The 16,173-nt window shown below is 49.6% G+C and overlaps 1 protein-coding gene across 2 annotated transcripts in view; it reads right to left on the bottom strand.

Annotated features, from left to right (window-relative positions):
- Window positions 1–48: 48 nt before the first annotated feature.
- The window catches only part of si:dkey-237i9.1 (SEC14-like protein 1), a 42,221-nt gene continuing 26,096 nt past the window's right edge, over window positions 49–16,173 (bottom strand). The window contains exons 8-17 of one of the 2 annotated variants that reach the window (XM_056586937.1): window positions 16,105–16,173; window positions 13,610–13,698; window positions 12,632–12,702; window positions 10,805–10,976; window positions 9,937–10,071; window positions 8,838–8,972; window positions 7,240–7,491; window positions 5,561–5,739; window positions 4,876–4,902; window positions 49–3,404 (exon numbers count right to left, since the gene is read on the bottom strand). The exon at window positions 16,105–16,173 is cut by the window's right edge and continues 121 nt beyond it. In XM_056586937.1, the coding sequence (XP_056442912.1) occupies window positions 3,299–3,404; window positions 4,876–4,902; window positions 5,561–5,739; window positions 7,240–7,491; window positions 8,838–8,972; window positions 9,937–10,071; window positions 10,805–10,976; window positions 12,632–12,702; window positions 13,610–13,698; window positions 16,105–16,173 (1,235 nt within the window). In that variant the 3' untranslated portion in view covers window positions 49–3,298. The remainder of the gene's footprint in view (window positions 3,405–4,875; window positions 4,903–5,560; window positions 5,740–7,239; window positions 7,492–8,837; window positions 8,973–9,936; window positions 10,072–10,804; window positions 10,977–12,631; window positions 12,703–13,609; window positions 13,699–16,104) is intronic. The other variant, XM_056586938.1, reaches the window with a different exon arrangement.

Genomic DNA, 16,173 nt, shown 5'->3' with positions numbered 1-16,173 from the left:
ACGATTACACAGATTATACTTGGAATAAAAGTTTAATTCCCCCCCCCCCCCCCCCAAAAAGTGTAAAGGCATTATTCATGTATTTATGTAACTCGTTTTAAATAAATCCAAACAGGTCCTTTTTATTTCTTACACATGATTATTCACGTCAACGTGACAAGATTGGAGATATGCAACAACAATTTCGAAAAAGACTAAGCAGAGCGAGATGAATACGGATTACAATGGGGGAACCATCATGTATGTAGCCCCCCCACTTTGTCCAGGAAACCTCTAAATAAAGTGTTCGAGTTGCATCGGTAAAGTCATGAGGCAGGTAGGAGCAGTGCTGGGAGGGTACGGGAGAGGGATCGGTTTCGGCTAATCCCAGCGATACTAAACTCAGATTAACACCCTATCATGAAAAAGGAGATCACTCTTCGGATGTGGACCGTGTATGGCGTCAATGCTCCAGCAGACTCGAGCTTGGTTCCCCCCCCCCCCCCTAGTCCACATGACCATGCGCGTGTCCGAAGGGACGTGGCTAACTACGCTAAAATGCGGTTCGCACCGCAGGAGGAGACGTCGTGGCCATTCGTTTATATACGGCGGGACAGCGTCCTCAACATGCTTCCCTAAGGGGGGGTTTGGACAGAGCATAACAAAGTATATACACAGGTACACACGGTCATCACCGATCACGTGTGGGGATGGAGGAGCCAAGGACATGTGGGTATCACAACTTTCAACCGTGACCTTTGCTTCAAAGTCGTTTTGCGCGAGAAAAAAAAAAAGTTCATGGTTAAAAGTAGGATAACAGCGGCCTTCTGGAATAGTCTCGAGGACGGGTCAGATGAGGCTCAGAGCCTCGAGGTCAGTCTTGGTGGCAGTGAGCAGTCTCAATGGCCTTGGTCATTGGGACATTGTATTGGATACACTGGTTTAGACCAAGCTGGCTTAGACCAAGATGGCTTAGACCAAGCTGGTTTAGACCAAGCTGGTTTAGACTAACCTGGTTTAGACTAACCTGGTTTAGACTAACCTGGCTTAGACTAACCTGGCTTAGACTAACCTGGCTCAGACTAACCTGGTTTAGACCGAGCTGAGCTGGATTAGACCGAGCGGGTTCAGACCGAGCTGTTTTAGCCCAAGATGGTTTAACCCAAGCTGGTTTAGACCAAGCTGGCTTAGACCGAACTGGTTCAGAAATAGCTGGCTAAAGACCAAGCTGGCCTAGACTGAGCTGGGTTGGCTGTTGCCTGACAATAACGCACCCTTCTCATTGTCCTGAGAACTGCCACGACTTCTGAGCACTTAAGCGGTAAATTTCAGATTATTGGACATTTTAGAACATGTGAACAGATTTGCTTTCTCCGCCCTGAACACTGCAGAGGGATTAAGTATCTTGATATTTGAGGGTGATGCCACACCAGCCCCGACACACCAAGTAAAGACAAGCTGTCAAAGAAAAAGCCCCTCCTGGGAATTGATTAAAAAAGGGTTGAACCAAGCGCACAGTTGCTGAAAACCCCCAAACTATTGCATTCCAAAACGTCATCCCCACTCCCCCGTACAGTTGAAGCTAGTGTCACAGTAAACCACGCACATACGCAAACCGTTGCTTCGCTAAAAAGGAGGGGGAAAAAAACAAAAAAGGCTCAAATGGTCTTGACACATGGCTCTCAAATGGCTAGCAGTGTTTCACAAGTCCAGATAAACGCATCCACCGTAAACCCATCACTGCATGGAGCGAGCAGAACACAAAAAAAACAACACACAGAACCCGAGCAGTCACCGCATGATATGGGTGTACATCACAATGAAACATTCATCCGTCAAGCACGCACAACCTTCACCACAGCAGAAGGTCATTAGAATAATCATCTCAAATGGCAGTTGCCCATCCGTCCCAATGAAAGACAACACGAAGAAGAATGACCCACGAATTTTCTTTTTAGGGAAATGCGATTGTTTAGATTAGAACGAGCCAATCAGAAGCACATTCACATCAATGAACATCAAGGCATCTTCTGACAGCTCCCTCCACAGGGCTGGCTGTCTCCGGGTACAGGAATAAAGCTGGTGGCGGCTCCTGTTAAAATCGACATCGCTCATAAAGTGATCTATATTATATATATATTAATTTGTAAAGAAAAACACAAGCGGTCCATCCACTAAATACTACTCTGACTACCACTACATTTGACCTCAAAGGAAGGACCTTTCTGTAACAGAACAAGCAGTTAGTCTTAAGCGATGTTTCCATCTAAGCTCATCTACACCCGTGAGTCTCTCAGTCCGTATAAATCTGTATAATAAATAGAAATAGTTCACACAGTACAAATCAAAACTCATGTTATTGCTTCTAGAGGACCTAGTTCCAATAGCATGTGCTAGTAGTAGTTTTAGTTCTTATTTTATATCGTATTTAATTAGTTAGCCCTGATGAGCCGGATGGACGGACTTTGCTACGGAGAGGCAATGCAGATGTCAGCGGTGTCTTCTGCATCGCCTCCGTTTAGGAAACACCTTCCATCGAGAGCTCACTGCACGTTGAAATAGACGATCGGAAATGATACTTGACCAAGGTCGAACATATCGTCACATCATAACATCACCGCCGACACTTGACCTATAAAATAACTTACCAGGTTACACAAACCCCCCCTGGTAATATGGCAAACACCACTCTCTTTTTTTGCTTGTTATCAGTGTCCGTTCAAAGGTGTGCGCCTCAAAGTGTGTGTGTGTGTGTCTCAGTGTGTGTGTGTCTCAGTGTGTGAGCGTGTGTGTTTGTGTCTCAGTGTCTGTGTGTGTACGTGTGTTGGCCTCTCAATGAGAGCATGTGTGGGTGTATTGGCGTGCAAGAGTATACGCGAGTATGTAACAACACCTCCATTTTCAAAGTCCCAAAAGCTCCCTAGTTTCTAATATTGCTTGGGTCCAACTTCCAGTCAAATCTCCCAGAAGTCGGCCTGTAAGTCCACAAAAAGAAACGCTATGATAACGGTATTCAACCTGTAGGCCCAGTCAAGGCGCAGGAGGAATCGACAAATACATGACCTTTGTGTGGAAAAAACAGCCCTTTAAATTTTGTGCACACAATTTTCGGTTTGCCATTTCTCTTTGTCGTTTTTTTGTCTTTTTTTTTTTTTGGGACTTTTCGTTTGTGCAAGCATGCTTCGCTTCCACTCGGAGACCTCCCCGTCCGAGGTGGTGGCGGGGCTCCACAGAGGACGAAGCAGGAAGGAGTGGAGCCCCCGGAGGGGGGAGCAGAAGAGGGGCATGCTGGGAGTTGTAGTCCAGGTTGGAGTCCCCTCTACCTGGAAATCATGGAACTGGACTGGGACTGGCTGGAGGAGGTGGTGGCGGCACTCAGTTGGGAGAAGCCACTGTGACTGGACTCCAGGCTGGTCATGGAGCCCCTGCAAGAGAGACAGACGGAGCCACGATGAGACACGCGCATCAGCCCACCCGATGCCTGTAACACAACACCAGCTGCTGCCAGAAGTCCCCCCATCAGTGAGCTGCCTGAATGCATTGTGTGAGAGTGCGTTGTGTTCAACACCGATCCATGATGCAGAAGTACACCCATGCAGCCGGGGTTTAAACCAAGGTTCAAACAGGGTTTACCCTGCGAAGCATTCAAAGACGGAGGGTGTGATCAGGCTCCGCCCCTTGGCTGCAACAGCCAATGGGAATGCAGGGAGGTGAGAGAGGAAGGAGCTTCAGGGAGAGGGAAGTGGGGGATATTTTAGATTTAAATCAGTATTAATTGTCATTTTGAGAACAAAATACATCATGGCTGCCATTTCCCCCACCGTTTCTCATCCTGTTATGCAATGCGGCCATAACTGTACGTCCTGGATACATGTTTTAATAATCATGTGGTGTTCGGTGTTTATGCTTCTGTTCTCACAATACTGCGGTTAGATATTAAGGAGGTAAGTGACACAGGGACAGTAGTAAAACAGGGTTTATAAAACGGGTAGTTCCGGTCTTTGAATCTGTGAAATACTCATAACAAGTCATTTCTAGTAGTTTTAGTATAAATGCGTCGCCAATCTCAAAGTTTGCTAGCCTGTGTTGCTTGGCAACTATTTTGCTGTCTAAACGAATCACATTGCTTGGCGGTAGAATGTTGATTTGTTTTCAACAAATCATCATATTTGGTGAATTTCTACTAGCTAGTCTGCAGTGACCGTTTTAGAAACCGTTTCATAAGAGCAGTAAGCCACTTAAGGTGTTGTATTCTGGGATTTCAGAACAGCTAGGGGCTAGCTGGTGGCTTATTGCTGAGGTTAAAAGGCAGAGCGAGAGACGGGTCTGGTTGGACCACTGTAATTAAAAACACAAGCTACAAGGTCAAGGGTCAGAGGTGAAGGTCAGAGGTCGCCTCGCGGTGCACGGCAAACACACAGGTTAATGTGTTAAACCTAGTGCGACGCTGACACTGTTAGTCATGCAGGCAGTTGGGCCGCTTATGTCAGCGCAGAGACATTCTCCGATACGGGACAGGTGTATCGGAGAAGGGGCGAGCCCGTTAGCCCCAAGCTGACAGAGTGAGTGAGTGAGAGTGTGTGAGAGACTTTGTGTGTGAGAGTATGTGAGAGAGTGAGTAAGTGAGTGTGTGTGTGCACATGTGAGTGTATACGTGGGTTTATATGCGAGTGAGTGAAAGAGTGAGCGAGAGAGAATAAAAGTGTTAAAAAAAGGCAGGGAAGCCCAAGCTTGCATCCAGTTGCTCACATTGGAAGTGTGACCCAATGTGGAGCAAAGGGGGGGGGGGCATTTATATTAGCAGGCAGAGGGGTTGGGGGGGAAAGCAGCGGAAGATGCTAAGCTAATGCTAACAGACATAAAAGGGGGAGGGGTTTCAAACCCTTGGCCACTTACAAACTCTGCACGTCATAGCAAGCCGTTCTTCACAGGAAGAGAGAGGGAGGGAGGGAGAAGGAAGAGGGGACAGTGAGCGAATGGTCGCAGCGTATCGGAATAAAGAGGGGTACGTCTCTGTGTCGGGGGGGCTGGTGTGGGCGGGGGTCGTTTGAACAAAAACACATGATCCTGCTCTTACCAGGGAGAGTTGCCCACTCGGGGATAGTTTGACAGAATCTTTATAAAGACATCAGATGTGACCTTGAGGTACTAATGACCAATTAAGAAATACTATTACTGTATACGTTGACATAAACCCGCCTTAAGGAGACTCAAACAATGTAATTAGGATTCCCCTGGTAGCAGTTATTAGACGTGCTGGGACGCAGACTATTGGTAGTCCGTGGGGATGTGGGGAAAAAGAACACATTGTACTGCTTGTTACAAGTTTCCCCAACCGACACACACAAACCATCAGACACACACAAACACTCAACATCAGATACACACACAAACAAACACACACTTACCATCAGACACACACACACACACACTTACCATCAGACACACACACACACACACACACACACACACACACACACACACACACACACACACACACACACACACACACACACACACACACACACACACACACACACACACACACACACACACACACACACACACACAGGGGGCCCACCTGAAGTCCTCGGAGCCCAGCACCTCGGTGTAGTACATGACCTTGCACTTGTGGGAGGAGACCTGCAGGGAGGCGAGCACGTCGTCCACGCGCGGCAGGCTGGTGGCCGCGCAGGCCGGCATACTGTGGAAGCGCCACTGCAGGATGTAGAAGCCCGGCCAGCGCGTCACGTGGGAGCCCTGCGCCGCAGACACATTGTGATTACATTTTAATTAGTGCTGTCAATTAAACGCGTTATTAACAGCGTTAACGCAAACCAATTTTATCGTGTTAATATTTTTGTCGCGCGATTAACGCAATTCTTTTATTTTTTTCCTTTGGCTCAAAACAAAGAAGCAGTAGCCTGACTGCTATGTTCAAGGCAGTATGTTTGTATGTTCATCGTTTAATTGCACAATAGGCTTTTTTTTGTATCGTCCTGTTTTGATCAGTATATGCCAATGTTGTTATCAATAAAAAAACATTTTCACAAGGCAAGCCGATGCACTTCTCCATGATGATTAGAGCATTAAAATGAGAACATTTAATGGGACAAAGAAATCAAGGGATATTTAGCATAGAAAAAACATTTGCGATTAATCGCGAGTTAACTGTGTCATTAACGCGATTAATCGCGATTAAATATTTTAATCGCTTCACAGTACTAATTTTAATGCGACTTTACTGCTATTATAACTACTTTCAAATACTTAAATAAAGTACTTATTGATCCCGAAGAAAAATGAGGACTCTGCATTCTGCCCATCACTAGCAGCATTAGGATATTTTTTTGAAAATAAACCTGCATGTTCTATTAGCCGCAGTAGCGGTTAAATGGTAGCCTGGCTCCGCCCGCCTAAGTACTTCCGCTCAATATGAATTTCCCTTCAGAATTAGGTGTGGGTCTGCGGTATGTTAGTGGGTTTTCTCGGTCTAAATGTTCTGCGTCCAATCAGCGAACAGAGGGAGTGGCTGAGAACGATGACGTTAAAGTCAGCTCTCGTTGACGGACATCTCCACGCACAGTGTTTGGTTTGTTTTCAGCCTGCGCGCAACGTAATTCCCATCCAAACGTTAGCGATTGGTTATGGCAGATCCAGAGTGGGACTGGGCAGATCCAATAGTTTTAAACTTCAACAGACACCCGCCTTCAAGTGAGTTAACGTTTGTCAATTGAGTAGGTCCAGACTCTCTGTGCAAATGAAATGAAGTACGAGAGTCTGGTAGGATCAGGCTAGTAAAATGGGGTCGTACGTTTCAAAATACCACAAAGAAGCTGCTCCGTATCTTGTGTTTTGTGATTCATTCCTTTGAGTCGTCGTTCATGGAGTCAGAGCACGTTGGGGAAAACGTGACGTCCTGTTTTTCTTTCGTCAGTTATAAAGTGATGCCGCTGTTTATCAATTCTTTACACGGTTATCTTTTACTCGCGAACCTCTACTGTCGACGAGCCCATCGGCTTCACGTCGTGACGTCAGGAGGAACTTTGTGTTTTAGCACTCGGAACGAGAACACAGTAAACAGCACACGATTGTTTTTCCGTGTTTTTCGCAGTAAAGTCGTCCTTTACTCTGCTCCGGGACGTAACCCGCCGCCTCGGTCTTGGTTCGTAGAATCGTTAATCAAGATGCGGCATTATTTCCGAAAAAAGTGCGGTCGGCCCCTGGCCTTGGGGGCCAGCGTGCCGTGCGGGCCCTCACCTGTACGCTCTCGCCCTCCTTGCAGGTGAGGGCGGACTCCACCCGGCTGTAGTCCTGGCCCAGGGTCCACGACTTGTCGATGAGCTGCACGTTGTTCCCGGGGGGAGGGGGGACGCCGTGGGGCCCCGGGGGCTCCTTGCGGGCGGGCTGCGGGGCCCGCTTGGAGTGGAAGATGTTGAAGACCACGTCGCCCTTACACACGTCAAAGTCCCACGTGATGACGGAGGAGGCGTCGATGATCTGGATCAGCAGCTGGAGGAGGAGGAGGAGGAGGAGGAGGCGGAAGAAGGGGAGGAGGAGGAGGAGGAGGAAGAGGGGGAGGAAGAGGAGGAGGGGGAGGAGGAAGAGGGGGAGGAAGAGGAGGAGGGGGAGGAGGAGGAAGAGGAAGAGGAGGGTGGGGAGGAGGGTGGGGTGGAGAGGAGGGTGGGGAGGAGGAGGAGGAGGGTGGGGAGGAGGAGGAGGAGGAGGAGCAAGAGGAGGGGGAGGAGCAAGAGGAGGAAGAAGAGGAGGAAGAAGAGGAGGGGGAGGAGGAGGAGGAAGAGGAGGGGGAGGAGGAGGAAGAGGAAGAAGAGGAGGGGGAGGAGGAGGAGGAGGAGGAAGAGGAGGAGGAAGAGGAGGAGGAGTGGGAAGAGGAGGAGGAGGAGGAAGAGGAGGAGGATCAAGAGGAGGGGGAGGAGCAAGAGGAGGAGGAGGAGGAAGAGGAGGGTGGGGAGGAGGAGGAGGAGGGTGGGGAGGAGGAGGAGGAGGAGGGGGAGAAGGAGGAAGAGGGGGGAGCAAGAGTTGGAGTCGGCAGAGGAGGACGAAGATGAGGAGGAGCAAGAAGAAGGGGGAGAGGAGAAGGAGGATGGTTGGATTATAAGAGACAAAGAGCAGAAAAGTGGTATTAGTGAAAGTACATCTCGACACAGTTTGAGAGCGAGTGTTTGTATCTCACATCTATCACTCGACTCAAAACACACGATTTGACCCAAAAATCTCAACCACTCTCCTGGCTGTAAAACCGGGGCCTTTAAACTCTGCATTATACAGCCAGCTTGTGATGGCACCGACGTAATGAATCAAATCTCCATCACTGCTCTACCCCCTGAGGCGGAACAATGAGGACCGCAGTTGGGGGGGGGGGGGGGGGGGGGGGGGGCAGGAGAACGACAACATCTGTTGGTGAACGACCGTATGTTTAGTCAGGCAGCACCATTCATACAGCAGGGGGCTCTTCATGTCTAACGCTGCATTAGACATATCCCCTTAAAACTGATGGGCCCGTCATTACTAACAGCCACGGCAAATGTGTTGTCATTATGTTTTGCTCCGCAAACATCACGTGCAGTACTATATACATCCACTGGGTGGCAGTAGAGCCCCGCAGCATATTTCGCTCACATGGAAACGCGCACAGACATGGAGGGAAACCGGGCAACGTGGTCGATGCTGCATACTAAACTCGTCGTAATAAAAACGTCTTTATCCTGTCCTGAATGAACCAGTTCCGGACTCATCCATCCGTCTCCAGTCTCTCTCCGTCCCTGGAGGATGGGGCCCTGGAGGGGGCTCATCCTCAGCCCCTCAGCCCGACGAAGGGGTGCCGGCGGCGGGCTCACCTCGTGCGGCGCGCCCTTGAAGATGCTGGCGCTCTGGTAGATGGTCTCCGTCCAGAGTCGCACCCCCTCGTTCTCCATGTCCTCCGTGGTCCGGTACATGGACTTGGGGACCAGACCCCCCTCTGGGACCTCACACTGCACACACACACACACACACACACACACACACACACACACACACACACACACACACACACACACACACACACACACACACACACACACACACACACACACACACACACACACACACACACACACACACACACACACACACACACAAATGGGTGAATACAAGGTAAAAGTTGCAGCGTGTTGTTGTTATTCTGCTTTTTTATTATACTATTAAAAAGGCACCCCAAGAGGCTTCTGCTGCTTCTCAATAACAGGATGTGTGTGACACACACGCGCACACGCACACACACACACACACACACACACACACACACACACACACACACACACACACACACACACACACACACCAGCAGAGAGGCCACAACATGTGTGGTAATCTACCGTATAGCCGTGTTATATATAGAAGTGTTTTATCTGTCATATTCATAGAATAACCCAGGGTCATTCTGAGCAGAGGAGTGTGTCGTGACATGGCACGCCACGAATACGTGGGAGACATCAGACACATAAGGTCACACACATAAGGTAGAAATGGAAACAGAAACATACTACAAATAAGAATGTCCTTTAGAATATGGGGAGTAGCTTATGTATCTTTGTGGTGACAGACAAAGGGAGAGTATGAATGGACAGTGAAGAATATAAACATTAAATATTAAATATAAAGTGCCGGTGTGACAATGAATGTTTGCCCATTAAAAATCACGCACACTTAGACAGACACTCAGATAGACACACTCACACAGACAGAAACACAGACACACGCACAAAAACACACACACTAACACAGACAGGAACACACACACACTCACACAGACAAGCCGAGAAACACACTCACACACTCACAAAGACAGACACACACACACACACATATTTAACACATACGCACCCCCCCGCCCCCCCACACACACACACATGCATGCTCACACAGACCGACACACACACACACACACGCGCTCACCATGCACTCCCCCCCCAGGAAGTCGGGGATGATGTCCTTGTCGATGTAGTCCAGCAGGCCGCCCGGGCCCTGGTAGTCGTTGCCCGCGTAGATCAGGAACTTCTTGCGGGTGTTCTCGTCGATGAAGGGGCTGACCTGTGGAGGAGAGAGACCGGGGGTCACCAGCTGGACCACCGGACCTGGAGTGTGTGTGTGTGTGTGTGTGTGTGTGTGTGTGTGTGTGTGTGTGTGTGTGTGTGTGTGTGTGTGTGTGTGTGTGTGTGTGTGTGTGTGTGTGTGTGTGTGTGTGTGTGTGTGTGTGTGTGTGTGTGCATGTATTAAGTATTTGCGTGTGTGTGTATGTGTTAAGTATGTGTGCATGTTTTAGGTATGTGTGTGTGTGCATGTGTTAAGTATGTACGTGTGTGTGTGCATGTGGTAAGTGTTTGTGTGTGTATATGTATGTGTCAAGTATGTGTGCTTGTGTGTATGTTTTAGGCATGTGCAGCATGTGTGTGTATGTATGTGTTAAGTATGCGTGCGTGTTAAGCATGTGTGTGCGCGTTAAGTATGAGTGTGCAAGTATTTGTATGAGGGCATGTGCGTGTATAAGTGTTTGTGTATGTATATACATCCAAGTATGCGTGTGTACATAAAAGTGTGTGTATACAAGTGTGTGTGTATACATCCAAGTATGTTTGCGTGCATAAAAGTGTGTGTGTGTGTATATAAGTTTGTGCGTGCTTGCGTACGTCTGTACGTGTGTGTGTGCGCGTGTGTGTGTCTGTGTGTGTTTGTGTGTGTCTGTGTGAGTCAGCGTTCGTCTGCGTGCGTCTGCGTGTCTGTGTGCGTCTGTGTGTGTGTGTGTGTATCTGCGTGCGGGTCTCACCAGGGTCCAGAGCACGGGGAACACGCGGGGGGCCCTCAGGATGAGCAGGCGGCCCAGGGTCTCGGGGTAGTTGGCCTCCACCACCTCGATGATCCTCAGCAGGGCCTTCACCCCCGGCCGCCACAGGTGCCTCATGTTCAGCCCCTCCAGGTCCACCAGGCAGGTCCAGCAGCTGGACAACATACACACAACGCACCTCAGCATCCGGGTACCGGCGGCCGTCGCCACGGCAACGCCGCGTGGCTCATAGGATGGATGGATGTGGGGGGGGGGGGGTGCCAGTGGTTCGATAAACCTCACGGTGTGGGAACATGAGTCATGGGTTCCAGCGAGCAGTAGCGGTCACACAGGGGGGGGGGGGGGGGAGGGTCTCTCCCATGGGGGGTTCAAAGCAGCGCAGCGACACACGGAAAACCAAGATAAGGGTGGATAAGGATAAGAAGAGTGTTGTTCATGCGTTGCTCTCTCCTGTCGCTTGATGCCTGCGCGCACGTGTGTATTCGCACACACACACACACATGTATTCGCACAAACACACACACACACACACACACACGTGTATTCGCACACACACACACACACACGTGTATTCGCACACACACACACACACACACACGTGTATTCGCACACACACACACACACACACGTGTATTCGCACACACACACACACACACACACGTGTATTCGCACACACACACACACACGTGTATTCGCACACACACACACACACACACACACACACACACGTGTATTCGCACACACACACGTGTATTCGCACACACACACACACACACACACACACACACGTGTATTCGCACACACACACGTGTATTCGCACACAAACACACACACACACACACACACACACACACACACACCTCCAATAAGGGGGGGCTGCAGCAGTGGAGTTTAAAAACCTGCATGTTTAATTCCATCCCGAGCTCTCCCCGTCACCCCTTATCCGCCGCCTCCATCACCCCTGTGCCCGTCCCTGTCCCTGTTCTGACACGCTCTTCCTGGAGACAGCTCACACGTGCACGCATTCCTGCCTGGCGTACATCTCCCCTCCCCTTCCTCACAGCCTGCCATCGGTTGAACTTTGAGTCTTTCTCGCCGCTAATCTGTTTGCGACGATTTTGCCCGAGAGAGGGAGAGAGGCGTCGTGGGGGGGAGAGAGGGGGAGGGAGGGAGGGAGGGGGAGGGAGGCAGGGAGGGGGAGGGAGGGAGAGACACAGCATCGTTTTTTGGGCTTACGGGATAATAATCTATCTGACCTCATTCTACCTTTCCGGAGGCATCAGCCAACACTCTGCGGTGTTGGAAATAGTTTGTGTCTGTGAACACGAACCTGAGCTGCAAGCGTCTCAGTGCTTTCATGCGTCACAGTGAAACCCACCCAGAAATAAATCACCAAAACGCACAACGAGTACTTGTCGTACTCTCCTAAAAACTCCCCTCGCACGCAATCGTTGATTGTTTGTACGTCGCGGCACCCTGATGTACGACATTTTTGTGTGTTGTACTACCCGACAATTCAAAATAGTACCTAGCATTGTGTAACATCTTATCCTAGATATCTTAATTACATTATTGGAATGGGTTAACCAAGCAATTGTTAGTCCTTTGCACTTGTTTCTATGAACATTCTTACTGTACCGACAGCGATATATATTGTCGTTTCTCTTCCTTCTGACAAATCTACCTATTGTAAGTCGCTTTGGGTAAAAGCCCTAAATGTAAATGTAAGTAGGCGTGGCTAGCATCGCCGCAGGCCAGCGGACCATACAGAGCGCTGGATGTAGGGTTCACACAGCCACCGTGGCTCACCTGATTGGTCGGCCGAACACCTTGGTGTTCTCCTCACAGCGTCTGAGGCCCTCTTCGTTGATGGACAACACCTGGAGGAGGAGGAGGAGGAGGACAGGCACTCAGTGGAGCTCCACACGCCGAGCTAGTGATGCTAGGCCGAGGCTAGGCTAACCTCTAGCCTTCACACGCCGACAAGAGAGGCATCGCAACCTGCTCTGTCTTTTGTCGTTAAATTGAAAGGGTTCGATAAATTGTGTCACTTTACCATCGCGTTGCTCACTTGAACGCTCTATTTGTTTTTTTATGGTGTACATTCAAAGGGCCCCCTATTTTACCACCAGCTGTGAGTGGGATTAGCCAATTAAAAGACGACCGGCCCTGCCCTGTGATTGGGTGACATCACATGTGGGCGTGTCCACCCTGATGAGTCCGTTTGGATGAAGCCAAGAGTTGCTACAGTCCACTGGGAAGGCTGGTAGACTGACCTTCCGGCCTACCCCACCATGAAGCCACCATGTTTGAGTAGGTGGGTGGACTGATCTACCGGCCTACCCCACCATGAAGCCACCATGTTTGAGTAGGTGGGTGGACTGATCTACCGGCCTACCCCACCATGAAGCCACCATGTTTGCCTTTGACCTCAACGGGGTGCTCTGATAATATACCAGATTTTCAAACCTATAATTCCGAGTTCTCTTGCACGCAGTCTCAGCCTAAATATTCTAATAACTTGTGCGGGCCATTTTGGGTGTCAAACAAGGCGAAATATTGGTAGTATTGAGATTAATTTGATAATCATCGAAAAGTTATAACTCTCCTGAAAAGACAAAAAAGTTAAACGCGAATAATTCCTTAAATAGTCGTCAGCGACCCCACACATTCCTGCTGGCCCCGCCCCCCCGACGCCCCATTGGTCGGTGTCCTAAGAGGGGCAGCCCGGCCATGTGTCGGGTGATTGGAGGGCCATAAGGAGGAGGAGCGTGGTTGGCTACTCACGTGTCTGAGCAGAGACTCCTCCCCCAGGGCCCTCACCAGGCCCTTAGTGTCCATCTGTCCCAGCCTCAAGACGTACAGCGGTCGTCCGTCTGGGAGAACACACACACACACACACACACACACACACACACACACACACACACACACACACACACACACACACACACACACACACACACACACACACACACACACACACACACACACACACACAAGGACACATGAGGACACATCAGACGGAGTGCTCAGACCGCAGAAGAGCTAGCTCCATGTTATCTGCCTGATATTCAAATAGGAATAACCGAGAATTCACACACACACACACACACACACACACACACACACACACACGACGGATTCAACAGGAAATGAAAGCGTTGATGTGTGATAGCGTTTGTTGGAGTGGGTTTGTATCCGAGTCAACAGTGCTGGGTTAAGGACTAGCAGGGGCCGACACGGTGACCTTCAGAGTAATGCTCATGAACAACAGACGAGAGATTGCTGACGTTACCGCGCGTGTGCGTGTGTACATGAGTGTGTGCACGTGCCTGTGTAGTATGTGTGGTATGAAGTCTAGCCTGGCTGCAGTCAGAGGTCTGATACCTGTCTCTCAGATGACCGCAAGGGTATGCCAGTCTCTGGGCTGGCCTACATCAATCACCCCCCTGTGTGTGTGTGTGTGTGTGTGTGTGTGTGTGTGTGTGTGTGTGTGTGTGTGTGTGTGTGTGTGTGTGTGTGTGTGTGTGTGTGTGTGTGTGTGTGTGTGTGTGTGTGTGTGTGTGTGTGTGTGCCATGTGGACTTTGCACCATGCTATCGTCTGAACTTATTCATGCAGCAATGCCTGAAGACATGGAGACAAACCACAGCCTTGTCCTGGATACCTGTACTTTTCTTTGGTTTGTTTACATCAGGACTGGATTGCACCAGCTATGCATTGGGTTGCTACTAAGTCAGTGTGTAAAGTCCTTACTCAAGCCATAATGACCGCTTGGGAGCTTCAAACTAGCATTTTACAAACTTTGGCTGCCCGACAATACTTAACTCATGTCCTACCTACTAATCACTAAGTAATAGCTACGTTTAAGTTAGTTGCTGCTGCCTCACCGACAACCAGGTTGTAACCAGGCTCCGATGTAAACAAGGATGTCAAAACTGTACGTTTTGTTCCAATTTGACCTATTTTATTCAACCTATTTGTTTTTGTCACCAACAGCCACAAGTTACAACATGTACCTGTTTAGATGCAGGTGTAAATATTTAGTAATAGGCCTACACTGTAGGCTATGTGAGAACTCGTTTATGTGGGGTAACCTGTTTGGAATAAGTTATTTCACTGACTTAGTAAAGACATAAGTAGACTAAGTTTGAACTAGCTGGTGCAGCCGGCCTCTGAAGACCATTGGTGTAGTATCTTATATGCAAATAGTTTGCAACTGGTTTGCGAGTCAAATGTGCTCTAAGTACTTCTTGGCGCACTGAGCTCTCAAACAGTCTGTGACTTTACAGGATGAATGATACGACGGGTTGAAAGGGGAGAGGAGAGTGGGGGGGAGAGGGGAGGAGAGGGGAGGGGAGAGAGATGGGAGAAGGGAGGTAGGAGGGGAGGAGAGGGGAGGAGAGGGGAGGGGAGAGAGATGGGAGAAGGGAGGTAGGAGGGGGGGAGAGGGGAGGGGAGGAGAGGGGAGGGGAGAGAGATGGGAGAAGGGAGGTAGGAGGGGAGGAGAGGGGAGAGGGGGGATAGGGCTGAGAGGGGGGAGAGGAGATAGGAGAGGGGGGAGAAAGGAGGGTGTTGAGAGGAGAGAGGAGAGGGGAGGGGAGAGAGGAGGGGGGAGAGGAGAGAGGAGGGGGGAGAGGAGAGAGGTGTGAGGGGAAAGAGAGAGAGGGGGAGAAGGGAAAGAGAGAGAGGAGAGAGGGGGAGAAGGGAAAGAGAGAGAGGGGAGAGAGGGGGAGAAGGGAAGGAGGAGAGAGGGCCATTTAAGCCCTATAGGGCTTATGTCATGTCCTTCAGTCACGGCCAAGTCGATCAAAAACATTCCATCAGAAGAGTCACTTGGAGGACATTCTGCAGATCGTTTACTCTTGTCCTAACATGTGACAAACGCCCATGTTTGTCATTTTTAATGAAGATTATACTGACAGAGAATGTGATTACATAAAAAATGACGTAGTACGACTGTTGACTGTATCGCCGCCATATTAAAAAAAAGAATAATGTTAGCCTCAAAGCATAATGCTAACGATAGCCTCAAGTCATATTTTGGCCAAATTGTGATACCTAACCTAACTCTACTCTTCACTGTGCTCCATTGGCTATATCCTAAGCCAATCAGAGTGCTTTTTACATTCCATTATTATCACTATCTGCCTAAGTCATACGTACGAATTTGTCATTTTTGACGCATTAACATTCACATACTACCCCCCCGCCCCCCGTCCATCACGGACCCCCTCCCCCCAGGCCCCCGATGGGAGGGGGCCGGGCCCCGGGGCCTACCTCGGTCGTGGTGGTGCCAGTCCCCGGTGTAGTAGTCGTGGAGGACCTGGGGCGAGGTCCAGGTCTCCA

Source organism: Gadus chalcogrammus, chromosome 3 (genome assembly GCF_026213295.1).
Source record: "Gadus chalcogrammus isolate NIFS_2021 chromosome 3, NIFS_Gcha_1.0, whole genome shotgun sequence".
NCBI lineage: Eukaryota > Metazoa > Chordata > Actinopteri > Gadiformes > Gadidae > Gadus > Gadus chalcogrammus.
This window is presented reverse-complemented; position numbering and strand designations above follow the sequence as displayed.